Source organism: Chamaea fasciata, unplaced genomic scaffold (assembly GCF_029207755.1).
Source record: "Chamaea fasciata isolate MVZ Bird 193981 ecotype frontalis unplaced genomic scaffold, bChaFas1.0.hap1 SCAF_31, whole genome shotgun sequence".
NCBI lineage: Eukaryota > Metazoa > Chordata > Aves > Passeriformes > Sylviidae > Chamaea > Chamaea fasciata.
Genome location: NW_027094116.1, coordinates 741,034 through 768,947, shown reverse-complemented (window position 1 = coordinate 768,947; position 27,914 = coordinate 741,034). Strand labels below are relative to the sequence as shown.

The 27,914-nt window shown below is 61.8% G+C and overlaps 1 protein-coding gene across 3 annotated transcripts; it reads left to right on the top strand.

The window, feature by feature from the left end:
- Positions 1-7,931: 7,931 nt before the first annotated feature.
- Positions 7,932-27,716, top strand: CADM3 (cell adhesion molecule 3). 3 transcript variants are annotated; one of them, XM_066206461.1, is made up of 11 exons: positions 7,932-8,084; positions 19,012-19,152; positions 19,316-19,468; positions 19,615-19,752; positions 19,834-20,004; positions 20,736-20,826; positions 21,092-21,261; positions 22,589-22,711; positions 23,425-23,550; positions 23,946-24,008; positions 24,320-24,406. In XM_066206461.1, coding segments are annotated over exons 1-11 (1,254 nt in total). In that variant the 5' UTR covers positions 7,932-8,008; the 3' UTR covers positions 24,322-24,406. The 3 variants fall into 3 exon arrangements, with proteins under 3 accessions (XP_066062558.1, XP_066062557.1, XP_066062559.1); XM_066206460.1 differs by lacking the exon at positions 23,946-24,008 and having other exon boundaries at positions 24,320-27,716; XM_066206462.1 differs by lacking the exons at positions 22,589-22,711; positions 23,946-24,008 and having other exon boundaries at positions 24,320-27,716.
- The last annotated feature ends 198 nt before the right edge of the window (positions 27,717-27,914 follow it).

Genomic DNA, 27,914 nt, shown 5'->3' with positions numbered 1-27,914 from the left:
ATAAGTTTGGTCCATTTGCATACTGGAGGTTAATCTTCCAATTACAGCTTCAGGTAATGAAGTCATTTACCCCAAGTTTGCTCCCCCCAGCTCACTTTTGTTTTACATCTCTCAGGGCCTGAGGCAGTGAGGTGTCCTTGATCCCCAGGCCTGGAGAGGAATTGTTGTGTCTGACCGAAATGGGAAAGCAGCAGCTCCCACTGTGTGTGGAGTTTAGAGTTCTACCCTAAAGAATTGCAGGATTACAAATACATGAAAAATATAAAAGCTGAAATCCTAAGGCATCATTCCATCACCGATTGCCTAAATACTCCACCACCATCCAGAGTCTGCAGTCGCTGTGGGAGTTTCACAGCGAGGACCTGGAGAACCCTTCCCAGCAACTGGGAAAATCCTACACCCTGTGTCCACCCATAGGTGAGCTCTCCAAATCCATCCCAAAAGTGGGTCCAGCATTTATAGGCCCAAATCAGGAGGTCGAAGTGACTTGATGATAATTTTAGCACAGAAACTCCTGGATCTCATGGCACACATCCCAACCAGCAGGGCCAAGGCTTGGCCAGGGCCCAGGCCTCAGCTGGGAGGGCTTTCCCCTAAAATACCCGACAAACAAGCCTCTATTCATGGCAGTTGGGAAATCATTTCTTCAAATGGTACATTTCTCGCAGACACAAGGATATAAAGGCCTAGCAGAAGCATGGCTGTTATCTATGTTTAGCTGAATAATACTGATGGTGTTAATCACGCAGCGCCCAGGATTCACTCTGGAAGTCAGCTCTGGCCAAGGCCTGCTCAGGGAGTTTGGATTCACCTCTGAACTTCCACATTTTTCTCGAGGAATAATCAATAAAACCCCAAAGAAATCTCCTTCCCATCAGCTCTTCATTCCAGCAGCCACTGAAGGTCTCCCACACTGCTGTTTCCAACAGCTGGAATTTCAGCCCTGCTTCCTAAACCAGGCCAGGACCCCTCTCACCCCCTGACATCCCATCCCTGCATCCCACAAGGGTTGGCTCGGGCAGGAAAGCACCAATCCTGGAAAAAGGATAAAGAGTTGCACCCCTGGGTGCCTCCCCCTGGCCGTGGAGTGATTGTCCAGCCCTGGAGCAATCCCCAACCCTGGGGAGGTTTAAAAGCCACCTAAACGTGGCACTTGGGGACGTGGGTCAGTGGTGGCCTTGGCAGCACTGGGGTGGACCCAATGACTTTACAGGGGTTTTTCCAACCTCGGTGATTCCAGGATTGCTCCAAAAGCTCCTCAACACTTGGGTTTGAGGGTCCCTGAGCCCGTGTCCCCCTGCACAGGGACACGGGGATGGCCCTGGGAGCAGCAGCTGCTCCAGGAACCCGGCTGGGCTCTGTCCTCTCCCTGCCCCTGATCCTCACACCTCGGGACGGAGCTGCCCGGATTTGTCTCTAAAAATCCTCCTCATCAAAGGACTTTTAACCTCTGAATGCAGCGACAGAAAAGGAACGAGAACAAAAACCTCGCTGGGAGCGGGGGAAGCTCATCCCAGCGTCCCTGCGGGGTCACTCCGTCCTTCAGCCTCCATCCAGCCGCAATTCCCGCTCCCGGAGTCCCTCCTGCAGCTCCGTCAGGCTCTCCCCTGGCTCCAGCCCCTGGGAAGGTGCCAGCCCCTCGATCCCCACCGGGATCTCCTGTCCCATCCCCACTCCTGCTCCCGCAGCCCCACCAGCTGCTCCAGATGTTCCCCCAGAGCCCCTGCAGCACATCTGTGGCAGCAGAGGGCACGGAATCCTGGCTCCAGCCCTTGCCAGGGTGCCTTTAAATGCTCTCCACGGCAGAGCCGTGGATGTCACTCATTGAGCTGCTCCCTTTAATTTCCTTTTAACCAGCTTCCTCCTTTCATGTCATTTCAAGACGTTTGCAAATTCCTGCTGCTGCAGTCAACTTTTCTTGGCTCCTTCCCCCTCCCAAGGATGTTGGATTTGAGTACATTAGTCTCAGTGTATAAATATATATTAAAAAAAAAAAAAAAGAAAGAAGCATCTCTTTGATAGTGAAATATTGATCCAGGCCCTGTTTATTACCTGGAATAAATCAAAAGTTACTTTTCCCTGTAAGGACTTTCCCCAGCCGCCTCACCAGTTGTCATTTACAGTGTTTAAAACTCATTTTCTGCCCCCACAGAAGCTTCTCCAGCCTCAAAATTTCACCCAGTTGTTCAAGGCATTTTCCCCAGAATAACAAAAATCTCATTTTCGGAGCTGAGGACAGCAAACCTGGATCTATAAAAGGTCGATGTTTCATGGATTAAACCAGTTTTACCAAGAATTTCACTTAGGACACACTCAGGGAATAACCAGGAGTTCCTGGGGCTGGAGTTACCTCTAAACAAGGTTCTGAATTTGCGCTCTGAAGTGTGAGAGTTACCAAGGAGAAAGTTCTGCTGCATTTTATCTTTTTTTTTCCCTGTTATTTTCCTGCCAGCTTTTCAAAGCCCATTTTCTTCTGGCCTGCATTTTTTTTCTCGATTTGTTTGTAGCTATTTCCATGCTCTGTTTTGACATCACATGTGCTCATATCAAATACACCATTAATTGGGATGGATTTCACTCCTTTGCAAAACTGAGACCCTCCAGGATCAATTCCTGCATTAATTTTGCAATGTTTTTACACCAAATATCTGCAAACCCAGCGTTCAAATTGGGGTGGGGCCACAGGGGAGGGTTTGGAGCCATCGGAGCTCTGCGGTTTTTGCCCCATCAGGGAAAGCTCTGCACGACCCTCACGAGCAAATTTCCAGCCAGGATTTGGAGTCAGCTCCGAGCTGCGAGCCAGGAGCTGATAAATGTCACCGAGCCCGCCCAGAGTGGATTAGAAATGTCCATTTGGATCTTGGCCGCCAGCCCCGACACCGCTCCCACTGCTGAGCGTGGATGGACCCTGGGAAAAGTTCCTTCGGGAATTTAAAATTTACCTGAGTGGGTTCAGCTGCCTCAGGGGGTCACTCCAATGGTCAGGACTTTCTCCCAAGCCTCAGGGGTTCTCTGCCACTGGATCCTGCTCCTCCAGACTCCGGAGCTGTTCCCGGAACGGGATTTTTTGCCAAGGCACTTGGGTGCCGTGGCTGAGTAAGCCCTTAATGCTCTTAGAAATTCAACAGTCAAAGGAGATAAAGGTTATCTGATACTCCAGTGACCTCCAAGCCCTCTCCGGTCACTGTGCCTGGCAGCAGCACCATCCATCATTTGCACCTCAGTGCCACATTCAGCCTCCTTAAGGCATCACCTGAGCTCCAGCTCACAGCCCCAGCCTCCCACCACGCTGTCCCCTGGCCCAGGGGCAGCTGATCTGGGGACAAAGGTCGGCTGCAGCCAGGCAGGTTATTCCTGCACCCACACACGACACTGCGGTGCCAAGCGTGAGGTCTGGGAGTCACAGAAATAAACGCGCTGGGAAGCTGAGAGGGAGGTGAGGGAGGAAGGGAGGGAGGTGTGGAGGGTTCGTTGTCACCTCAGGGGCGGCTGGGAGTCCGGGTGGGCCCACCACACCCAGCCCTGCTGAACCTGGGGCTCTGCACTCCCCCCTGCTCCTGCCTGCTCTGCTGCTGCCAGCCAGGAGCGAGTCCTGCAGGGTGGAAATGTGTTCAAGGGAGATGAGAGCCCCTAAATGAGAGCCCAGCTCAGGGAGGAATCCCCGAGCACAAGCATCAGGTTCTGGCTCCTGACTCACTGCAACGTGACTCAGGAGGAGCTACCAAACCTCAACAGAAGCAAATCAAGGACAAGATATTTCTGTACAGAATAATTCTGTAAAATCAGCTCGGCTGTGAGTTCAGGAGTTCGATAAGAGCCTGCACTGGTCTGGAACCAGCACCACAAACAGCCAGGCACGGTGCAAAGTGGGCCTGATGGGAAGGGAGGTACGAGAGTGGAGTAAACACCAAAACATCTGGCCGGCAGCTCCAGCGAGCTGCGAAGAGCAGCCAAAAGCCCAGATGGAATCATGCTCCCCGCCCCCCAGGGCCGCTGGCAAGTCCAGGCTACCTGCTCGCATGAGAGGGATGGAAATGCCACCAGGATTCAGCAATGAGGTGACAACAGCGACGGGAATTAGGGACAGGAGCCGCCCCCACGCCAGCACGGTGGGACACAGCTCGGAGCAGCTCCACGTCCCACACACTCCTCGGAGCAAGGAGAGGAGCAGGGAGGAGCGGGGAGGCCGCTCTTGGCTCGGGTTTGGGTGGAATCTGGGAATTCAAGTGGCTGGATGCTGCCGAGGAACAGCCCCTGCTCAGCTCAGCGCAGAGCAGGGAATCCAGGACCGAGGAGTGACACCAGACAGGAGCAAGCACTCAAACCCAGCGTGGGGCTAATGAAGGGCTTTCTGAAGAGCTAAATCAGACAAGGTATAAAAACAAACAGGGCTGAGCATGTCAGAGAGGAACACACGAGGCCCTCAGAGAGCCAGAGGTTAAAGGAAGCGATTCTGGGCACTGAGGATCTCACAGGGATGCTGGAAGCCTCTGCTCCTTCCGGCTCCCACAGCTTCCCTGGAGATTTCTGTGCCTTTGCAGAGCCTCCAGGGAGATGCTATCCATGCCTGGGGTGGCAGCAAACACGGTTGTTTAGAGGGAAATATGATATGGAGCCCGTTTGATGACTTGGAGGGATTCATTCCATCTTCCAACCTCAATCCCAGGGACAGCAGCCACTGGAGGGACTGCAAAGGGAAGGCAGAAGCTTCTGACCTGATCCTAAAAGTCAGGAGATGGGTGGTAAGACAACAGATAATTGAATTCAGATAATCAGAGAGGAAATTCTCCGGAGCTGTGATGAAAGAATGGTCAAGCAGACATGATTTTTGAGACCCAGTGGAGTGGAAGGGGAAGATCACACCTCGCACTGCCCAGGGATTTGGGGAAGAGTTTTAGCTCCACATTCCAGCTGGGCCTGGGTGGAAAACGAAGTTCAGGGTGGTTAAACCTTCCCCTGAGGCATTAATGTCAGCTGCAGCCAGGACGGGGCTGGGATGGTGTCACAGGTGCCCAGGGCTGGCAGCTCTCACACCGATGCCAGCAGGAGGCCACTGAGACCTGGTGGCTTCTGCCCAGGGCTGCTGTTCCTCCACGAAGACACACCCAGGTGTGTCCCCACACCTGGCACAGCCCTTCCCACCTGGCTGAGCATCCCAGGGAGCAAGGAGGTGACACGTCTGTGACTCCAGCAGCCGCCTGTGCTGTCACACCGAGAGAGAACCGGAGACACCGAGGCCTGCGGGGGCTTGGGAAACGGGAGCTGAGGAGTTCCATCCTCCCCGGGCACGGCAGAGCGGATCCGTGCAGGGCAGCTCCCGTTCCCGAGGGCTCCGGGACGCCTCGGCAGAGCGGCTGCGTGACACCGGCTCCCCCGGCTCCTTACCGCTCGCTGCCAGATGCTCCGGGGCTGAATCACAGCGATTTGTTGTGGCGAGCGTCGCCTCGGCACCTGCTGCACGCCGAACACCTCCTCTCCCTCCTCTTCCTCCTCTCCCTCTGCCCCCGAGTGATGGGGAGTGGGTGCTGCACCCACGGGGGTCGGGGACAGCCGCCCGCGGGCTCCTGCGGGAGGCGGGGAAAGGGTTAAAAGCCGTGCCTGGAGCCCCCGGGGTGGGACAGCGAGAGGGGACAGGCCGGGGGGGCCCGGGACGGGGCTCAGAGCTCAGGCACAGCCCGCAGGGACGCGACCCCCACGCCTCCTCCCGGAGCACGGACATCCCAGGGAGGCTGGGGGATCGCAAAAAGCCCCAAGAGAGCCAGCGCCACGCAGGGCCCCCCTTTTCCAGAGGAAACGCCCTCCCAGGAGCCACCCACACCGCCCAGGCCTGACCCAGCCCGGCCCCCATCCCACGGGAGCCCCTCCAGCTTCCCTGCCCTGCTCGTTCCTCCGGGAGCCGAGCTCGGATTCCCCCCGGAGCTTCCAGAGCCTTTCTCCAACCGGACAAGGAGCGAAAGCCCGGGAGGAGCCTCCCGTGGCCTCACCTGGCCCCTCCTGCCCTCAGATTTACCCCACAGCGCCGTGGCAGCGGCACTGTCACCTCCAGGGCCACGTCCAGACACACGGGATGGAGCTGGAGGCAGCGCGGGGATGGGCTGTGACCGGCACCAAGCTGTTCCTCCCACGGGCGCTTCCCACGGGGATTGTGACTAAGGGAGCCATCCCCGGCGCGCAGCTTTGGTGCAGGAGCCTCGGAGCAGCTCCTCAGAAACGCACGTGAGGGTTGCGCATGAACACTCCGGCAAAAAGGGGTTAATTCTCCTCTGGAAACGAGCTGGGAATGTTTCCCCAGAGCCCTGAAATCCTCCAGAGATGGAAAAGCTTGGGCTGACACGAGCCAGAGCTCAGGGGGATCATCTGATGGATGAGAGCATGGTTGGATGAGGGTGGATAAAGGAGTTGCCTGGGAGATGCCAGGGGAGAGCCAGGACTGGACAGTGACTTTTAGGGACTGGAACAGAACAGGCTCCACCCCAAATGTGGTCCAGCTGCAAGGACCAGTCATGGGACTGGGTGGTACAAGCTGCAGAGACAGGGGCGGGCTGGGCCACACCAGTTAGCACAGGTGACAGCACGGGTGACACCCGAGCACGGGTGACATCCGAGCACGGGGGACATTCAAGCACAGGTGACTTCCCACTCACAGTAACACCCCAGCACGGGTGGCACCCTAGCACAGGTGACATCCCAGCACAGGTGACATCCCAGCAAGGATGACACCCCAGCATGGATGACACCCCAGCACGGGTGACTTCCCACTCACAGTAACACCTCAGCACGGGTGGCACCCTAGCACAGGTGACATCCCAGCAAGGATGACACCCCAGCAGAGGTGACATCCGAGCACAGGTGACATTCCAGCACAGGTGACTTCCCACTGAGAGTAACACCCCAGCACAGGCGGCACCCCAGCACGGGTGACACCCCAGCACGGGTGACATCCCAGTAAGGATGACACCCCAGCAAGGATGACACGCCAGCACAGGTGACACCCCAGCACAGGTGACACCCCAGCACGGGTGACATCCCAGCACGGGAGAGTGACACCCCAGCAGAGGTGACACCCCAGCACGGGTGACAACCCAGCACGGGTGACACCCCAGCACGGGTGACACCTCAGCACGGGAGGGTGACATCCCAGCAGAGGTGACACCCCAGCACGGGTGGGTGACATCCCAGCAAGGATGACGGCCCAGCACAGGTGACACCCCAGCACGGGTGACACCCCAGCACGGGTGACACCCCAGCACAGGTGACACCTCAGCACGGGTGGGTGACATCCCAGCAAGGATGACGCCCCAGCACAGGTGACACCCCAGCACGGGTGACACCCCAGCATCTCTGCTCCGGCCCCTCTCACCCTGCCAAGAGGACCGCGCTCCATCCAACCAGCCGGGCGCTGCCTGGCAGTGACCCAGCCCATCCCGGGGACACGGCGAGCCGAGAGCGGACCCGACCTGGCGGCGTCCTGCGGGGCCGGCCGATCCTGGCAGTGGATCCGGTCCCGCTCCCGGCCCCGGACCGGCGAGACCCCCTTCCATGGCGGGACCGCCCAGCCAGGGATCCGGTCTGGGGACGACAGCCTGAGGCATCGCCGCTCCGCTCGGACCGGGCTGGCTCAGCGCGGGGGCGGGATGGGGACGGCGAGGACTGAGGGGACCGCGGGGACCGAGGGGACCGAGGGGACCCCGGGCCCGCCGCCGCCTCCCGCCGCCGCCGCCGCCCCGCGCGCACCTGCCTCCCGCGGGGAGCCGCGCATGCGGCGCGCACCACCGCGCCTCAGGGCGCGGGGGGGGCCGGCGGCCGGAGCGGGCGTGTTTACACGGGGGCCGAGGGGGGCGGCATCGGCGCGGCCCCCCCGCCCCCCCCGGCACGAATGGTCTCTTCCTCGCGCTCTATTTAATCCCCGCCGCTGCCGCACCGCCGGCTCCAGAGCGGAGGGAGCAGCGCCCGCCGCCCGCGCTGCGGCTCGGTCGCGCCGGCCCCGCGGGCTCCCGCCGCCGCCACCATGCAGCCCCCAGCCCTCGGCATCCTCCTGCTTATCGCCTGCTTTGGCAGCGCCCGGGGAAACCTCTCCCGCGACGGTGAGTGGCGGCACCGCGAGCGGGCGAACCTTCCTCCCCGTCGCCGCCGCCATGGCCGGGGATGCGGGGGACCGAGCGACAGGTGCGGCGGGCGGCGAAGCGAGCGGCGCCGTTATGTGGGTCAGGCAGGTGCCGCCCGCCCCGCCCCGCCCGGCCCTCGGGGCCCGCCCCGCCGCCGGCTGCGGGTGCGGCTCCCGCGGCCCCGGGCGGCCGGCGGGGCTCAAGGTCACGGCGGCGCCGGTGCTGCCCGTCGTGTCCCCCCATGGCCGCGGACCGCCCGGGGCGGGGCCGGGGCCGGGGCGGCGGAAGGTTCCAGACAGGCCCCGGCGGGCGGCGGCGGCGCTCGGCCCCTCCCGGCGCTGCCCGCGGAGAACGGGGGGGGGCGGATGGAGAGTCCCCGGTGCGGCGGAGCCGCCCCGCCGCGAGGGTGCCGGGGCTCGGCGGGGACACCCGGAGCGGGGACAGACCCCGCGGAGGGGCCGATGGAGCCCCCGGGGGAGCGGCGGTGACATCCCCGCCGTGGCTGGGGCGGGTCCCCGGTCCCTCCGGTGGGAGCCGCCTCCCCGTGACGGGCGGGGGGGCTCGGCAGCGGCGGCCGCTCCCCGTCCCGCCGGGATGCTGCCGGGATGTGCGGGGCGTCCAGCAGCCGCGGGGCGCGGCGGAGCCCCGGCTCGCCAGACAAAGGGGGGGTCACCGCCGGCGACAGGCGCGACAGGCGCGGAGCGGGTGTGATTTCTGTCGGGGCTCCCCGGTGGCAGCGCCGTGTCCCCTGTCGCTGTGGGGCTGCGGGTCCCTGCGGGGTGCCCGGCGGTGGCTCGGACTCGCCGTCCCTGCCTGGCTGCTGGCGGCTCCGTTTGCCGTGTCGGGAGTCGTCTGTCGTGACAGAATTGAGGCTGCTGCGCGTGTTTGGGTGGGGAGGTGCAGCAGCTGGCCAGGGGCTGGGCTGGACCCGCTGTGTTGTGGTCTGGAGGTGCTGGGGGAGGCTGACGGTGGGTCCGCTCTCCATCCACATCCCTGCGGCCCATCAGGAGCAGGGAGGGGATTCTGGAACAGGCTCGGGGGTCCCGAGGGCTGTGCGGGTGGGAGCGTGGCACGGTGGGGACAAGGGCTGAGCCCGCAGCCCCCACGGCTCCCCCGCACCCATCTCTGGTGCTGTCACAGGCTCTGGGGGCTGGTGGCTGTGTTCCCATTCACGAATCCCGGGATTTGTTCTGGTTTTGGCCACGGTCCTCCCACAGGCACCCGAAAGAGTCACTTGGGTGTGGGTGATGCTCACCCCACGGCGTGGGGACATCCTGGCATCCCCAGTGTGGGGATGCTCAGCCTGTGGGGCTGGCGGTGGCTGAGCATCCCGGGGAGTGCTCCTGGGAGGGGAGGTGGCCGTGACCCGGAGCTGTCCTGGGACAGGACACAGCCCGGATGATGACACTGCAAGATTTCCTCCTGGGCTGGCCTCTGCTGTGGCCCAGCCCTGGCCACCAGTGCCAGGGTCCAGCACAGCTGGACAAACAGACCTCCAAAAAACCTTTAGGAGCAGAGGAGATGGACGGCTGGGAGATGCTTGGGAAGAAGTTGTTGTTCTGGCTTCATGGCTGGTGCCTCATCCTGGAGCCCCTGAGCCATCCCAGCGTAGCTCAGGGGGTATCCCCTCCCTGGCACCTGTCCTGGGGTGGGATGGAGTCTCCTCCTTGGAGAACATTCCTCCAGCGCTGTGGATGGCTCCACTGCTACCGTGGTAGGGTCTGGAGGAACCCCTGGAAGCCACCCAGGCCCTGGGAGCACTGGTCCTGCACAAGAGGGCCCTGTCTGTGCTCTTGGCTGGCATTGTGCTGTTGTCGGCACATTCGGGTGTTTGGGCTGGTGCGTGGTTGTCCTTGTGTGAGGATCATTCTCTCTCTCTGCAGGGTTATTCCACTCAGGAGTTGTGTAACCCTTTTGTTTGGACAATGCCCTGGGAGGCCACCACGGGCCAAAACCAGATGACTTGGGGCTGTTTTTTCCCTGGGCTGCTGGAGGACATCGGGAGGCGTCCTCAGCCTGGTGAGATGAGGAGGGCTTTGCAGAGAGGCAGCTTCAGGGCACTGTCCCTGTCCTGCAGGGTGGCTTCATCTCTCTGGAGCTGCTGGAGGTGTCTGCTTGGCCAGGCCCCCCAGAGAAGCTCAGTCCAGCTTCCAGCTGCTGTCCTGGGAGCAGCCTCCCGCCCTGCCCTGCCCGTGTGGGGTCGGGTCTGGAGAGGCTGGGCTCCCACAGGGCTTTTGCCATCCCCAGCCTCCGAGCAGGTGACATCTGCTGTCCTGGAGGGAGATGCCAGCGCTGGAATGTGGGAGGCTGGAGCAGGGAGAGCCCAGGGGCACAGTGGGGTGGTGGGAGCCCGGCATTGTCTGGAGCAACAGCAGCCTTTGATTGCCGCTCTCCGCGGTGCTTTTCCCCAAGGAATGTGTGCGAGAGCCCCGTTCCCAGTGCCATTAGGGCTCGCCATATGCTCCCGGTGCCTGTGCCAGCACCAGCCCTTGGCTCCAGAGCCGAGGAAGCACTGACAACCCTGGTGAGGCATGAAAGGGAGGGAGGGCGACCTCTCTGCATCACTCACTACCTGCTTGGCCTGATTTTGGATGACTTGGATCAGCTGCCTGGGGGAAATGAGCTGTTCCAGGGCCAGGATCAGCACTCAGCCGGAGGAGAGGGGAGGGAGCAGAGCATCCCTGTGCAGGCAGCCGGCTGGAGAGCGCGGAATCCACCACTCAGCTGTCTGGCACAACGCGTTAGGCTCAACAGGCAAGGCTGGATTTTAGGACAAAGCCTGGGATCAGGCTCTGCGGAGGTGCCCGCTGCGTGCCCAGACGGTGAGGGATGTGCTGGCACCGCTGCCGGGGGACAAGAATTCTGCCGCTGTCCTGACAATGCCTTGGGATTTGGCTTGGCCTGTGCTGTTTGCTGGGAGTGTGACGGCCTGAGAAATCCCAATGGAACGGGGCGATGCTGCCGGAGCAGGAGCTGAGCATCCCGAGGTGTGGGTACCCATCCTCCTCAGGAGGGAGAAGCACCCTGTTTGCCCAAGACTCCCTGCCTGGGAGGTCTCCTGCTTGGAAGACTCTTCCTCTTCTCCCTCTGCCTGACGTTCTCGCCTCTCCAGGGGTGTTGGAACCGCCGGGGGAACCGCAGGCGGCTACATCTGGGGAGTCACCCTGGCGCTGGCACGGCGGCCGTGCAGCCAGATGGAGGGAGCTGCAGCAGAGCTGTTCCTGTTTGTTTTCCCTGCGTTGGTTCCTAACCTCGTTTTACACCAATCCAGGGTGTCTCGTGCCCATCCAGGTCCCTGCAGGAAAGGAGCAGTGGGAGGGAGGGAGTGGGGCAGGATGTGGACACGTGTCCGAGGTGGTTCTGGTGGCAGTGCCAGCTGGGAGCTCGGTGAGCTCTGCTTGTGGCGCTGGGCTTGTTCTCCTGGGCACAGCTGTGGCAGTGTCTGGCCTGGCACCCCCTGCCCAGCCTGGTCTCCACCTGAGCTGCTCTCCAGGCTGCTTTTCCAGCCCCGGTGATGCCTTGGCTGTGCAGGTCCTGCACAGACTGAGTGGCGTCCTTGTTGCTTTGGCTCTTCAGTGGCTCTGCGGGCCCTGGAAGGTGCTGCCAGCGCTGTAACACCCCCACAGTCAGACGGATCTGCTCCTCCTCCTCCTCCCAGTTACTGGGTCAGCTCAGCTTGAACCATCTGGTCCAGTTCAGGCCCCTCTGCTCTTGGCTGGGCACCGACAGCAGAGAGCAGCAGAGCCTTCATGGGGTGATGATGTGGGAGTGACCTCTCTGGTGCCCCAGCTCCTCCACCCACCTGTGAGGAGCTGAGATTCTCCATCCCTCTCCCAGAGAGCTCCTCTTCCACCCGGGGCTGTCCTGGGGGGGAGCATGAGGAGCCAGGGATGCTCCGTGCTGTGCTCGGGCAGCCGCAGCCCAGCCAAGCCAAAGGCAGCCGGTGACAGCGGAGGGAGGCGGGGAAGCCGAGGCTGGGAGGAGAGCTGGGCAGGAACGTGTTTAACCATTCCAGTCACCTGCCCAGCGTCACGCTCCGCCTGCGCCGGGATGCGGCCGAGGGCGCGGGGACCGCGGGCAGGTGTTGGCTGCTGCGGCTCCCGCGGAGGCTCCGCGGCGTCTGGACGTGCTGGAGGGTGGCAGGGCTGGTGCAGGCCTGGCAGCAGCAGCGTTTCCCAGGAGTTTGGCTGGGGAGCAGCAGAACCGAGAGCTCCCCGAGTCCCTGCAGCATCCCAGGAGCTGCCCCGTCCTCGGGTGACGCTCCAGGCAGTGCTTCAGCTGCAGATGCTTTTTCTCCCCTACAACACCTCAAACGGTGTTTGCTGGCAAGCTCAGCTTTTCCAGACTGCTGCTTTTGCTGTGATTTCCAGGGAAATGAGTCCTGACACTGCTGCTCTGAGCGGCCACTGGCAGGGAGAGCGGCAGGGCCCTGGGCCAGGTGCTCCTCAGGAGACTTGCTTGGAGCCCACACGCCCTGGGGAGCTGTTTCCAGAGCTGGGATGTGTTTTGAGGGTGTCTCTGCTGGTGTCCAGGGCTGCAGCTCCTCGCTCTCCCTTTTTGCTGCCATCAGGATCCTGCTCTGCTGCTCCTGGTCTGAAGCCGTGGGGAGATGGATCCAGGAGTGTTCCCGAGGTGCTCCAGCCTTGGCTGTGGCTGCCCTGAGCTGCTCTGAACATCTGCACCTGCACACTCCCGGAGGCTCCATTTTGCCTCTCCAAGTCTCACCAACTTTGGGTTCTGGCTTTTGTTTTGTTTTTTTTTTGTCTCCCTGTGATTCTGGGGACTCCAGAAGGGACAGAACGCTCTGCAGCAGCAGCAGGGGTGACCTGCTGGGCCACAGCTGATGCAGAGCACATTCCTGGGCATCCACTGGAATGTGGGAAGTCTGCACCAGGAGCTGATGGAATGGCTGGAGCTGTGTCAGGGAGGGTTTAGGTTGGATATCAGGAAAAGCTGCTTCCCCCAGAGGGCTCCTCAGGGAATTATCACATTCCCAAGGCTGCCAGAACTCCAGGAGCCTTTGGACAATCCCAGTCCCAGGCTGGGATTGTTGGGCTGACCTGTGCCGGGCCAGGAGTCGGGACTCCGGGATCCTTGTGGGTTCCTTGCCGCTCCAGCTATTCCATGATTCTATTTCTGGGAGGTCAGGAGGAGGCGTTGGAGGTTGTGCTGTCCCCCAGGAGAGGAGCAGAGCTGCCAGGGCTTCCCCATCCCTCGGTTCTGTTATAAATATCCTCTTACACAACCCGGTGTGTTTAATCCTCGGGCAGCGGGGAGTGACAGTTCCTCACTCCCGCCGGTGTCGGGGTGGCTGCAGAGCCACCAAAACCCCCGTGCCAGGGCATCCAGCTGGGCTGAGACACCTCGCTGGGCAGGGAGATCCTTAAAACAGAACTGTCAAAGCACCGAGCTCGTTCCCTTGGCAACAGTCATGTTGGAGATTGGCCTTAGGGTAGGAGCTAAAAAACCCACTCATAAAAAGGAGTTCTCAGCTGTTGGCTGTCACACTGGGGGAGGGTGCTGGCACAGGGGTCACCCTGCCCTGTGCCCTGGGGGTCTTGGGGAGTTCTCACTTTTTGGGGGGTCCCCAGGGAGCTGTGACACGGGGAAGGGCTGTCGGGGTGCTTGGGGGATTTGTGGTGGCCCAGAACTGGGGGTTTTCCCTCTGCTCTGCCCCCTCCCAGCACTCGGGGTGTGACCAGCTGGGTCTTGGCTCTTGTGCTGCAGCTCTGAGCCTTGGTGGGGTGGCAGGAGAGCCTCTGAGCCGTGGGATGGCCTTGGAAGGCGGTGATCCTGATGTCCTGGCATTTCCTTTTCCTGAGCGAAGACTGCACCAGCCTGGTGTGAATGTGGAAATGGGGCCAAGTGGGTCCATCCAGGGCGTTCCCCAGCTCCCTGATCCCATCCCAGCTCTCCTCTGGCCCTGGGAGAGCAGGGGCTGCGTGGGGTCTCAGGCTGTGGGGTTTCGGGAGGAGGAAGAGGAGAGGAGAAGCTGCTTCCCAGCCCTGCAGAGCGAGGATGGAGCCAGAGTCACTCTGGGAATGTTGGTTCTGAGAGCACCCGGCCAGGGCTGGAGGAGGAGGAGCATCCCGTGGTCCCAGAGCACTTGGAATCAGCCTCTCTGCAGCTCCTGATTGATGCTAATTGCTGCCTGTGTCTCAGCTGCTGAACCCCGGTCAGGTGTCACCAGCAGCTCTTGGCTGTCCCCTGGGCAGGTCTGGCAGGAGGTGACAGTGTCCCTCAGGTCACAGAGGTGCCCGGGGTCATGTCGGTGCCCCTCGGACCAGGACCCTGCACCTGCGGGCTGCTGGGGACCAGCCCCAGGCTTCAGGGCAGGAGGTGGATGAGAAGCTGCATCCTCTTGCTGTGCCCCTTCCCAGGAATGCTTGTTTACAGAGAAATCCTCTGGAATTCCGTGTTTGGGCTTTCACGTGGGAATGTGTGAAGTCCCTGGAGTCAGCACTTCTCTCACAAAGAGACCCCATCCTGCCGGGAGCCTCGGGATCCCCTGTTACCCTCTGGATCTCGCATGCACAGGGAGCCCTGGAGCAGTGGCAGCTCCCAGCATCCCTGTCCGTGAGCTGGGAGCACGCTCGGGGCTGTGTTTCCCACCTTAGGGAACATTTGCGTTCCTGTGACAGTCCCTGTCACCCTGGGATCAAACCCTTCACCCTGTGGGAAGGACAGCTCGGAGGGAGTGGCTGTGGGGGCTGGAGGTGTCAAGGTGGGAGCTGCCTGAGGGAACTTCGGGCACCGATGGAGTTGCTGGATGGATTTTTTTTTTTATCCCTGTGAGGAAAACGGGGATTCTGCAGCTCCCACAGCCTGGCTGTACCCAGAGCACAGCCAGGTGACGCCACGCAGGGATGTCCCCACGTGGAGCCCCGTCCTGGATCAGCCTGCATCCCTCCCACCTCCACCTTTCGCTCAGAGCCTGCTCCAGCCTGGCCTCCACCTGCTCCCTGCTCGGACCTGCCTCCTGGGGACACTCTGGATGGACCCTGCGACCACAAGGGACATCTGGATGCCACTGGACTGGGGAAGGAGCCGGCCCTAGAGTTGCAGGAGGCAGCTCGCTGAGGGATGGGACGTGTCCTGTCGCTGTCACAGCGCCGGTGACGCCGCATCCGAGGTGGAACGGAGCAGATGCACCCAAACAGGAGCAGGTTTCCCTCTCCTGGGAAATCTGGAGCGACTCAGCTGCCTGGAATTGGAGCTCTGGGTATTCCAGATTGTGGATTCACACCCTGCTAAAAATCAGCCTGCAAGGGATGGTGCACAGCAGATGTCTGAGCCTTCCTGATCCACGAGTTCAAAATTCCCGCCCTGCCAGGGCTGCTTCCCGCGTGGATCCCCCGCAGGAAAGGTGCCCGGGGCCGGGGATGGAGCTGTGGAGGGAATTGCTGGGACACAAAGTCCTCGGGGAGGAGAATGAGGCGCCTTGGAAAACATCTGTGCCCACGAGGATGAATTGGATCTTTGTGATGCTGAACCCAGAGGAAAGAAAGAGGGAGACGAGAAGGGGTTTTTTAGGAAAGGAGGAGGGAAATGAGAAGGGGTTTTTTGGGAAAGCAGGGGGGAAATGAGAAGGGGTTTTTTGGGAAGGAAGGAGAGAAACGAGAAGGGTTTTTTGGGAAAGAAGGAGGGAAATGAGAAACAGGGTTTTTTTTGAGAAAGAAGGAGGGAAATGAGAAATGTTTTTAGGACGTGACTGTAAACCAGAGGCGTTGGAGAGCTTGGAGCAGTGGGTGGTTTTCCCTGGGGTTATTTCTGCCACAGAGATGCTTTCACAGCCTGGAAAAAAGCTGGGATGGGGTGGACATTCCTCAGGGAGGATCCTGCAGCTCCAGTCTCGCCCGCCACAGCTGCTGGGCTCTTCCCAGGCCTCTCTCCCTGTTTCGCCGAGGTTGCTCTAGGTGAAGCTGCTCCAGGCAGGCAGCACCGTGGCTGTGTTGCAGAATTCCTGGCGTACACAGGATCAATTTTTCCTCGTGGGAGCATCCTGAGGCTGGAGGCCCAGAGCTGCAGAGCTTTGGGGACAGTTGTCACTGGATGGGGGACACTCATACTGGGCTCCAGGAGCAGCAGAGATGTCGACATCATTTTTCTACATCATTTTTCCACATTGTTCCCCTCCCCCCCCCCTCTAAATATGAATGCAGCCCCTCTGCAAGAGTGCACGGCTCTAATTAATGAAATATTGATTTTTCTGGAGCGCGGCGCTTCCCCGGCTCCGCCAACGGGGAGCACAAACCAACCCAGGCAGCAGCTCTGGGCCCCACACAGGGCTCTTGGCAGAGCTTTTCTGGGCTGGTTTGGGGGAGCTAAGGACGCTCTGCTTGTCCCTGGATCCAGGGCTGGATCTGAGCCCTCCTGTGCCAGGTCTGATCCCTCCAGATGGTTCCAGGGAGGGTTGGCCGAGTCCCCAGGAGCCCTCAGCTGAAAATCACTTGTCCCCCTGTTGTGGGGTGATAGCAGGGGCTCGAGGGGGCCCTGAGGGGTCCCTGCAGCCCCCAGGCCGTGCTTTGGCGGTGGCAGTGTCACAGAGGGAGGCCAGGGGACAGTGCCAGCCCTGTCAGGTGGCAGCAGCCCTGTGCTGGCAGCGCTCGCTGGCACGGGCAGGGCGGATGCTCCCGGAGCGTCCAGCACCTGTCCCGGCTCCTTGTGCCAGGACAGCCCAGGAGCTTGGCTGCAGAGGGGTGGCACCCAGGGGACAGTCCCTGCTCCGAGACCTCTGGGTCTTTCCAGGACACCCCCGGGAGATGCGCTGGGCTGGATTGAGTTGGGATATTGGGAAGGGATTCCTCCCTGTGCCGGTGGGGAGGCCCTGGCACAGGATGCTCAGAGCAGCTGTGGCTGCTCCATCCCTGGAAATGTCCAGGGCCAGGCTGGACGGGGCTTGGAGCAGCAGGAAGGTGTCCCTGCCTGCGGAAGGGGGGTTGGAACTGATGTCCTTTTCCAGCCCAAACCATTCTGGAATTCTGTGGTTCCGTGATGCCTTTGTGAGCCTCCATCCAAACCTTGGCACGGCAGCTTGTGCCCAGAGAGACGCCGTGGTGGGAGGGGAAGACCCCCGGGGTGGGTCCTGCTGCTCCGGGGGTCTGTGCCCCCTCCTCCCCCGGCTCTGCCCCTATTCTGTCACTTCCAGCAGGTTCCAGCTGCGGGGGTTTGGTTAAATCCTGGCCGTTCCCATCTGTTCCAGCGGGCGTGGAGCCCCCGGGGGATCTGGGTCGTGCCCCCCACCCAGCAGAGCCTGGGATCAGAGACGGGGGGGGTTGGAGTCCTCGCGTGGGGTCCCGGGGGAGAGAGGAGGGGAATGTCCCCTCCAGGGTGTCCCCGTGGTGTCCCCCAGGGCGGGGGTGGCATTCTTGATGTGTTTAACCTCTTCCCACGCTAATTCCTTACCGAGGCCAGACCCGGGGCAGGGTGGTAATTGTGTTAATTGCGTGGGTGTCGGACCCTTGTCGGAGCTGGAGTTTGGACAACAGCGGCTTGGAAAGGCCTAATCCCCTAATTACGGTGCGGTGTAGCAGGACAAAGGCTCGTTAACCAAATTAAAACAAGCCGAGGGATGGATTCCCAGGGCGGAGCAGAGATGTGACAAGGACGTGTCCCCTGGCACTGGTGGGGTCCTGCTCATCCCGTGCCATCCCCAGTGTGGGAATCCTGGAGGTCCCTGCTCAGTTCCCACCGTGCCAGCACCTGGAGAGAGCAGGGGATGAATCAGGGAAGAGTAAAGAGCAGGAAAAACTTGGGCACAGAGGATGAAACGGAGCGCCGGCGATGAGGAGGCTCCTGGGGATGAAGGGTCTTTATACCGGGAATGTTCCCAATCCCAGTTTGATGCTTCTCTGCAAATTCTGGGCAGGGAGCGACTCACGGAATCCCAGAGTGGTTTGGGTTGAAGGGACCTGAAGCTCATCCAGTCCCACCCCCTGCCATGGCAGGGACACCTTCCACTGTCCCAGGATGCTCCCAGCCCTGTCCAGCCTGGCCTTGGGCACTTCCAGGGATCCAGGGGCAGCCGCAGCTTCTCTGGGCACCCTGTGCCAGGGCCTGCCCACCCTCCCAGCCAGGAATTCCTTCCTCGGGCGCTTCCAGCCCAGCCTTTGTGGAGTTTAACAGGAAACACCAGCAACCTTGTCCTGCCCTCCTCCAAAAGCTCCTTCCTGGGACAGCTTCGGGGAGCTCGTGATGGGAGCAAAAGGATAAATTTCCCTTCACCTTCCGTGTGGGGAACGAGGGAATTCAGGCGCTTCCAGCCCCGTCCGTGCTCCTCCCTCTCCGTTTGCTGGGCATGGGGATTGTGCCATGTCCCCCCTTGTCCCTTTGCAGCTCCACTCCCTGCCGTGGCAGCTTCCCAAAAATAGCTGTCCTTGGGACGGTGGGGGTTATCTGATCCTGGAGCTGCTCTTCCCTGCCCTTGGGCTGCTCGGCTCCTCCCGGAGGCCGAAGGAAGGGAAGGAGGAGGAGGAGGAGCTGAGGGAACACAGCCTGGGGAGGGACATGGAGCAAGTCCTTCCCCTCACAAGTGGCACTGGGAGCGGGACGCTGACACCCCGCAGGTGGCACTCGATGGGCTGGTGTCTCCAGCCAGTGCCAGGCTCTGCTGCTGCATCCTGGATGCCCCCTGCTCTGCAGGGATCCCTGGGGCTGTGCTCGCGTCCCTGTGAGCTGCCGTGGGGACAGCAGTGTCCCCTGTCCCCGTGGGTGGTGCAGGACCGATGCCAGCCTGATTCCCTGCTGGGGAATGGGATCGCAGGGTTGGCCCCGCAGAGGGACAGGGACGCGCGAAGAGCTGTGCTCAGGTGGCTTTTGGGGACCCTGCTGTTCCTTGGCTGCTCGGGGGATGCTCTGAGGGGAGGTGACACCCAGGGCCCCCCTAATTCCCCCTCTCCATGCGCAGAGAGCCAGCCCACGACATCAGACGAGACCGTGGTGGCCGGGGGCACGGTGGTGCTCAAGTGCCAGGTGGAGGATCCCGATGACTCCTCGCTCCAGTGGTCCAACCCTGCCCAGCAGACCCTGTACTTCGGGGAAAAACGAGGTAAAAGCCGCAGCTGGGGCTGCGAGCGAGGCAGCTCCGGGCTGGAGCCACGAGGGGACAGCAGGGGAGCTGCCTCAGAGGGTGACGTCCCCGCTCGCTGCCACCCCGGGCAGAACCAGCGGAGAGGGAGGTGGCACTGAGCCCCTTGTCCCTTTTCCCTCAGCCCTGCGGGATAACAGGATCCAGCTGGAGAGATCCACCCCCAACGAGCTGACCATCAGCATCAGCGACGTGGTGCTGGCCGACGAGGGCGAGTACACCTGCTCCATCTTCACCATGCCCGTGAGGACGGCCAAGGCCCTGGTCACTGTGCTGGGTAGGACACGGGGACGGTCCCCCTGCTCCCCATCCCCTCCCTACCCCACCACTGCCTCACCGTGTTACCTGCGTGTGTGTCGCGCTCTGCCGTGGCTCTGCGCACCCAGCTCACGGATTTGTGGGTTTTGTCTCCTCCTCCTGCAGGGATCCCCCAGAAGCCCCAAATCTTCGGCCACGAGCAGCCCATCGATGAGGAGAAGGTGGCCCGGCTCATCTGCCGCTCCTCCGGAAGCAAACCCGCGGCGCAGCTGCGCTGGAGGAAGGGCAACAGGGAGATCAAGGGTGGGTGGCCCTGTCCTGGGGTCCCCATGGGGGGTGCTGGGGGCTGTGTCCCTCAGCTCTGACTGTCCCCTGTCCCCACAGACTCGGGCACCGAGGTGGTGGAGGATCCCAATGGCAAGACCTTCACGGTGACCAGCAGGGTGGAGTTCCGTGTCACCAAGGAGGACAACGAGGTCGAGGTCACCTGCACAGTGGACCACGAGTCCCTGCAGAACTCGGAGAGGTCGACCACGCAGAAGCTGCAGGTCCACTGTACGTGGGGGGGACATTTGGGGGGATGGAGGTTCAGCAGAGCCCACATGGGGTGCAGTGACACTTCTCTGCATGGTGACACTTCCCTGCACACACACCCTCATCTTCCCACTCCTGTCCCTAAGTCCTGCTTGTCCCCATCTCCCAGAGACTTGTCCCTGCTCCATGCCTGCATCACCTCCCTCATCCCGTCCCCATTTCCCTTTCCCTGCCTGTTCCCTGTGGTGGTGATGGGGTGAGGGACGAGAGCACCCACCCAGTGCTGCCCCCATCCCTGGGTGCTGGCACCCCTCAGCCCTGCACACCTAGACCTGGCCCAGGGCTGGGGTTTTGAGGTTCCAGGGGAAGGATTTGGGATGCCAGGTGCAGGTTTTGGCATCCTGGGGGCAGGTTTTGAAGTGCCAGGGGAAGGTTTTGGAATGCTAGGTACAGGATTTGGGGTGCTAGGGCAGAGATTTTAGGGCGCCAGGTGCAGGATTTGGGATGTCTGGGGCAGGATTTGGGATGTCTGGGGCAGGATTTGGGATGCCAGGGGCAGGATTTGGAGTGCCAGGGCAGGATTTGGGATGTCTGGGGCAGAATTTGGGATGCCAGGGCAGGATTTGGGGTGCCAGGGGCAGGATTTGGGATGCCAGGGCAGGATTTGGGGTGCCAGGGGCAGGATTTGGGATGCCAGGGCAGGATTTGGGGTGCCAGGTGCTCACCACACTGTTCCTCTGCCCCTTTTCCAGACAAGCCGACGGCGAAGATCGAGCCCCACCCGCAGTACCCACGGGAGGGGGAGAAGCTGCAGCTGCAGTGCGACGGGCAGGGCAACCCCATGTAAGGCCTTCCTCACCTCCCTCCTCCTCCTCAGGCCCTGGCCAACTTCCCCTCCCGCTGCCAGGCTCCCACATCCCACAGCGAGCCCCCCCCCGGAGCTGGGCAGGCGGTGCTGGGTGGGTTTGGGGTGTCCCTGCCGGGCAGACAAAGCCCCCTGTCCTCCCCCAGAGCAGCAGATCCGTCCCGGCTCATCCCCAAACGGAACATTTCCCGCTCCGTGTCCCGGGGGATCCCGGGGGTGCTGATGCCCGTCCCGGTTCCTCAGCCCGCAGGAATTCCTCTGGGAGAAGGAGGGCAGCGACGCGCCGCTGCAGCTCAGCTCCGACAGCGTCCTCATCTTCCCTTTCCTCAACAAGAGTGACAGTGGCACCTACGTATGCACGGCCACCAGCTCCATGGGCAGCGTGGTGGCCAAGTACAACCTGGACGTCAGCGGTGAGTGAGCGTCCTGCTGCGAGGGGTCACGGCGTCCTGCGTGCCCGCAAAATGTCACCGTGTCACCCCTGACACCTGTCCTCGCGTGGGAAGGGGCGGTGCCTGCTGCTCCACACACGGTGCTGTCCCCTGGCCTGCCCTGACTGCTCCGCTTGTCCCCACGGCCCTGTGTGCCCTGTGTGACGTGGGGCAGGGCTGTGTGTGTGTCCCCGTGTGCCAGTGCCAAGTGTCACATGTGGGGCAGGGCTGTGTGTGTGTCCCCGTGTGCCAGTGCCATGTGTCACATGTGGGGCAGGGCTGGCATGTTCAGAGTGTGTCCCCATGTCCTGTTGTGTCCTCATGCTGTGTGTCACACCTGGAGCAGGGCTGTGTGTGTGTCCTCATGTCCTGCTGTGTGACATGTGGGACACAGGGCTGTGTGTGTCCTCATGTCCCGCTGTGTCACATGTGGGGGCTGTTTGCTGTGTGGTGCTCCCAGTGCCCTTTCCAGCCCTTTCCCACACAAGGTGATCCCATTTCCCTGTGATTTTTCCTTGGATTTGGGCTGTTCCTGCTCTCCTCCCAACCTCTCTCCGTCTCTCTCTCCCAGCCTTGGACTTTCCCTGTTCCAGTACTCCGGCTCTTCTCTTTCCCGGCTCCTTTCCCTCCTCCTTGGGCACTCAGCATCCTTCCCCTGCAGCATGGAGGCAGCGCATGGCAGCAGTGGCACTTCAGGCACTTTGTCCCCTGTGTCCCCTCCCTCAGCCTGCCCGGAACGAGCCCCACATGCCACAGTCACCCCAGTGTCACCCCCTGTGTGTCCCCCCTGTCCCCTGTGTGGTGTCCTGTGAGCACCCAGAGCTCTCTGCACCCATCCAGGAGCTCACCCCGGGTGCCTCATGCTGTCCATGAGAGGTGGCAGCCGCTGTCCCTTGCCCACCTGGTGTCACCACCCCTGTCACAGCAGGCGAGCTCCGTATCCAGCCTTGCTCCCTTCGTGGAATTCCCGCTTTTGTCTTTAAAGCCACTCATGTGAGCCACCTCTGTGCCCAGCTGAGCCCTCCAGCCTGCCCACCTTGGTGCCAGCCCTGCCCAGCACCGAGGGACACCGTCGTGCCCAAGGACGTGCACAGCAGAGCGCAGGTGGCACCTTGTGGTGGCTGACACTTTCCTGCTGTGCAGGCCCAGGGTGTCTCAGAGGGTCTGGCAGGACAGGAGACGGGGGACGATGGTCACACTGTCCCAGACGTTGGTGACAGAAGCACCTGAGTCCCCCCGCCGGGCTCTGTCACCTCGCTGGCCCTTCCCAGCGTTGATTCGTGTCCTGTGTTTTTGTTGTCCTTCCCAGATCTTCCCCAGCTCCCCACCCCACACGTTCACTCCACTCCAGCCCCTCCGCCAGGCCCTTCCCAGCCCATCTCTCATGCTTCCATGGCCTCCGCTCCATCCTTCACTCCAGCTCTCATCCAAGGTACCGTAAGCTCCTTTTCTCTCTCTTTGCTGCTCCCCAGCCCGGCCGGAGAAGCTCCACAGGAGGACGGTGGCCCAGCCCTGGCCTGGGGACAGCCCTGCCAGGTGCCCAGCCTGGCTCCAGTCCCTTTGGTGTGTGTGGATTTTGGTGTTTCCCAGGAGGAGGCCTGGGCTGTTCCCGGCGGGTTGTGGCAGCAGCTCCCCGAGCTGGCCCTTGTCCTGTGTGTCCGTGTCACGTGTTGTCCCTCTGTCCTGCTGCTTCCCCTGTGTCTCCCCCACCTCGTCCTTTCCAAATGTGGCTCTGTCCCCACCCCGAGCCGGGGAGGAGGATTTGTCACTGTGCCCCAGGGCTGACACAGGATTTCAGCACAGATCCAGGACAGGATGTGGCAGACTTGGGACCAGCTTTGGGGTCCTGCTGTCCTCGGGGTGCCATCACCTGTCGGGGTGCAGCCTGTGGCTGTGCTGTGCCAGCCTGCACGTCAGCTTCCACCCAAGCCTGCTTGCCCTCCCTTTTTGGGGCCAAAACCCCATTGTGGAGGATGGGGATTTCCCCTTTGCTTCCCCCGCTGCCTTCCCCGTTCTCGCTCCCAGGATCCAGAGCAGGACGGAGCTGCTGGCACAGGATGGAGCCCCTGTGGGGAGCAGCAGCAGCCTCTGCCCCCCTGCAGGGTCTCAGCTCCTTCTGTCTTTTCTCTCCCCCTGCCTGGGCAGACGCCAGCCCGGTGCCCTCGACCTCCAGCACCTACCACGCGATGATCGGCGGGGTGGTGGCTGTCATCGTCTTCCTGCTGCTCAGCCTCCTCATCGTGCTGGGACATTACCTGATCAGGCACAAAGGTACGGCCCGGGGGGCTGCAGGGGGGCGCGAGGATCCCTCGGGGGTCTCAGGGCTGTGTCCCTGGAGCGAAGGGGCAGCGGGGGGTGAAGAGGGGCAGCTCCTGGTCCTGCAGCCCTTCCTGAGTCCTGAGAGGAACCAGCGGAGCCCCCCTGGGTCTGGGGGTCCTGCCCGTGGCAGCGCCGGCGTGGGAATGTCAGGAATATCCCAGTGAATGCTCGGGGCTGGGCAGCACCAGGAGGAGGCAGCTCCCATCCCCGTTCTCCATCTCTGCTCCGCACCCGCTGTCCCGGGATTGTCCCTGTCCCCGTCTCCCCCCACCTCCTCCCCCTTCCTCCAGCTCCCTCTGCCTTCCTCCTCCTCCTTTCCCTCCACCTGCCCTTTTCATGCCCAGCAGGTTTGTGCCCAAGCCCTGGGGACACGGTGACACCCCGCCATCGGCCACCCCCTGTAATGATGTGTGAGTAGAGCCCCCCACCCTGCTCCGGGGGCAGCTGGGACCCCCTGCTTTTCCAGGGAGGGTGGGTGGGGGGGCAGGAGCCTGACTGGCAGTGGTCACTCCGCAAGGGGACACTGCTGCAAAAGCCTGGAGCACCCCCCGTGAGTCTGCATCCCACCCCATCCCATCCCATCACATTCCATCCCAGTGACTTTTCCATTGCAGCCAAGCCCAATGGAGCCCTGCAGGCAGCCCAACCTCCCCCTGTTTGTGTGGGAGGGGGCGCTGGCAGAGCCCCCCGTGACCCCCAGCCCTGTCCCCCCCCGCTCCAGGAACGTACCTGACCCACGAGGCCAAGGGCTCGGACGACGCTCCGGACGCCGACACCGCCATCATCAACGCCGAGGGCGGCCAGGCCGGCGGCGACGACAAGAAGGAATATTTCATCTAAAGGGGTCAGAGAAGAGAGAGAGAGAGAGAGAGCGAAAAATGGAGCCAAGAGAACCCCGATGGCAACGGCAACCAGACCACAAACCCCACAAAACCCGACAGATTTTCTCTGGCGCCCGGCACGGGCGGACGGACGGACAGAGGGATGGCGGGACAGAGAGCAGGGAGAGCCACCGGCCTCGAGGCGCTGCCGACGCTTCTTGAACTTGTACAAACCGTTCACTCCGACAGCGAGAGCCCCGGCCCCGTTTGCTTGCTTGCACCTCCATCCCCACGCCCCGAACCCACAGACCAACCCGTGAGTGAGCGACTTCTTCCTTCTTCCTTTGGACCTTTTGCTTTGGTTTCGTGGCTGCTCTTTGCTTCGGGCCCTTGGTTGGGGTGTTGGGCTGGGGTCGATGTAGCTCTTCCCTTTGTTTCTCTCCGTTTTGGTTTCTTTGACGTCCAAGGATAAAATCAGCACCGGGCCCCCGGGGCAAGCTTGGGACCCTGGGGTGTCCCCGTTGTCCCCCCCCCAGGGCCGGGGGTGACTCCAGCTGGGAGCGGAGCGAGACCCTGCCCCGGTTTTATCCTTGGTGGTTCTTGTGGAGCAGTGTCCATGCGGGAGCAGAGCTGTCCTCGTGCAGTCAGTGTGTGAAAGGGGGTGAAAGCCCAGGGTGGGACCCCCACAGAGACCGGGAGCCCCCACAGCTCCCCGGTCCCACCCCAGCGGGAGGGGGGAGGGCTGAGGTTTATTTGGGGGAGGGGGGCAAATCCAGAGGAAAGGGCCCCGATTTTTTTATTTTTTTATTTTATTTTTCCTAAATTCTCTGATTGGAAACGCCAATTTTAACCATCTATTGAGATGTTCAGTGCAGGAGGCAGCGCCCCTGGGGCTGGGGCTGCTTCCCTGGGACCCCTGGAGCAGGGGTGGGGCTCTGCTGGGGTCTCTCTGCCCCCCTTCCCTCCCCAGCCCCTTCGCAGGGCAGGGATGAGCTTGGAAAGGGCTGATTTTCCTCTTGGCTCCAAGAGCCCCAATGAACAGCGGCCAAAATAACCGGATTTGGGGTCTGGGGAGTTTGGGGGTCCCCACAGAGGCTTGTGGGGGGGGGGGGGGGGGGGGCTCATCCTTCCTCCTTGCCCTTCCTCCTGCCTTTTTCACCATCACTTCCAAGACAAAACCAAACACCTTTCCCAGCCTCTCCAGCACAGCCCCAGCTTGCCCCCCCCCAGGATGGGGCTGCTCCCCCCGGCATCGTTAGGACACCCCCAGCCTTGGGATGAGGTTTCCTGGGATCCCACATCCCGGTCTGGACACTTGGGGGTTGCAGGAGCTGCCCTTGGGCCAGGCACCCCGTGGATTTGGGGTTGTCTGGAGGAGGGGGGAGTCCTTTGGGAGGGGGGAACTTCACCTGGGAGGTCACCCCATGGATTTGGGGTGGTCTGGAGGACGAGGGGGCCCCTTCAGGAAGGAATCAAAGTCCCTGGGGGAGGGGGGGTTGGGAAACCTCACCTGGGAGGTGGAGGAAGAATTTTACCACTTCTCCCACGGGGCTGGAAGTGTCAGCCCCTCCTAACCCTGCCAGCACCTGGCACCAGGTGCCCTGTGGGGCAGTGAGTGGGGCTGGGGCTGAGGTGAGGCAGAGTCACGCAGCTCAGTGACAGACACAGGTGGGAGCGAGGGAGGTGACGTTGGGGACACTGCAGATGTGACCAGGCTCCTGTGGCTCAGCTGCGTGTCCGGGGGCAGCAGCAGCACTGGGAGGGCGCAGGACATGGAGCTTTGGTTGGGCACAGCCGTTTTTGGGGTGCTTTTCCTCCCTTCCCATCTCTTGGAGTGGGGGACCTGGAGCCCCCAGGGCAGCTCCAAGCTGGGGCTGGGGGATAAATCCTGGGGCTGCCAAACGCTGTCACCAAGGTCCCCACGACTGAGTCATTCCTGCGAATAAAATCAGCTGGATGATCTCTCAAGTACAATTCCATCTCCGTGGGGGCTGGAGGGATCCCAGGCAGAGCCCCAGCACCGGGAGCTGGGAGGGGAGTGCGGTGAGTGGTCCCTGGGGCAGGGAGGTGGGAGTTCACAGGGACAAGGAGGGTTTTCCCTCTTGGAATTCAGTTTCTTGCTGGTTCCACTGCTCCAGAGCTGCTCCAAGGGCCGGTACTGGGGGAGAACAGCCCGGGTTTGGTGTTTTGGAGGTGCCATGGTGTTTTTGGTGTTTTGGAGGTGCCATGTGGTGTGGGGTGTGGCAGGGCAGCCCGGGGAGCAGTGGGTGCAGGCAGGGATGTGTGGAGGACGGGCCCGGTGTCACCTGTGGGGCCTGGGGACCTGCTGAGGTCACAGAGAGAGGCTGAGCCACGGCCCTGGCCGGGACAGGGGCTGGGAACGGTCGGAGAATCCATCGGAGGCCACTTCTGCCAGTGGGAGCCAGGGGGTTTGGTGGAGGTCGGAGCAGTGGAGATTTGTGTCACACCTGGGGGTGACAGGAATGCCAGGTGACACCAGTGTGAACAGGGAGAGGCCGTGGGGTGATAGGGACCCTCCTGACTTGGGAGGATTCCGGGTGGAAGCTGTGACTGGGACACTCCACGTCACGGTGGGAGAAGCCACCTGGTGAGAGCCAGTCCCTGGTGCCCCTGTCTGGGGTGGGGTGTGGTGGGAAAGGCCCTTTTGGGGTCACTGTGTGGGGTCCTTGGGGGTGATGGACACCCCATGTCACAGGTGGGCAGAGGAGCAGGTGCTGGGTGGCCTGAGGGCGTCCAGGTGATGTGGGGGTGACAGGGTGGGGTCTGGCCCTCGTCCTTGTCCCCTTGAGGGTTGGTGACACCGCGTTGTAGCTACAGAGATGCCACGGGTGGTGTGACATCTGAGCAGGGCTGGGGTGTGACACCGCACGCGGGGGAGGCGGCAGGGTCGGTGTCACCGTGTCTGGGAGAGCCCAGGCCATCACCCCCTCCTGGGGGGGGTCCTCGTTGGTGGCCCCACATCCACGGGGTTGGGCCGGGAGAATCCGAGTTGGGGGGGAAGGATCTGGGGAGGATTCGGGACCCCCCCGGTGGCAGCCGGGCCCTGGGAGGCTGCGGCCGCTCCCGGCCGGCACTGAACTCTCAATAGACACGAAAGCCATATTTTGGGGAGCTCTGGAGAGGCCGGGGGGCAGAGGCTGGGCTGTGTTGTTGTGCTGTGTTTTTGTCTGTACATAAAGGGAGCCAACGACCGTCGATGTGACTTTATAACCTTTCTAATATCCTGTGCTAATCTCGGAAAATAATCCTATAAATATATCTGGATTACACACGTTACCTGCCTGGCTCTCTGCCTCTGGGGCTGGGGGGCGGGGGGTCTGTGGGTCAGCCTGGGAGACAGAGCTCAGCCCCCCCTAAACCTCCCCTGAGCCCCAAAACTGCAGCTGCCTTCGGCTGCCCTCAGTCACCCAACCTGGAGACCCCAAACCTCCCACCCGGCCCCCAGACCCACCACAGTCACCGTGGTCCTAACCC

Excerpts from the sequence above, each read along its gene's own strand:
- CADM3 (XM_066206460.1), top strand. The coding sequence starts at position 8,009 with ATGCAGCCCCCAGCCCTCGGCATCCTCCTGCTTATCGCCTGCTTTGGC. Across the intron at positions 20,005-20,735 it reads GCAGAAGCTGCAGGTCCACT|ACAAGCCGACGGCGAAGATC; the intron begins GTACGTGGGGGG and ends CCCCTTTTCCAG. Across the intron at positions 22,712-23,424 it reads CACTCCAGCTCTCATCCAAG|ACGCCAGCCCGGTGCCCTCG; the intron begins GTACCGTAAGCT and ends CTGCCTGGGCAG.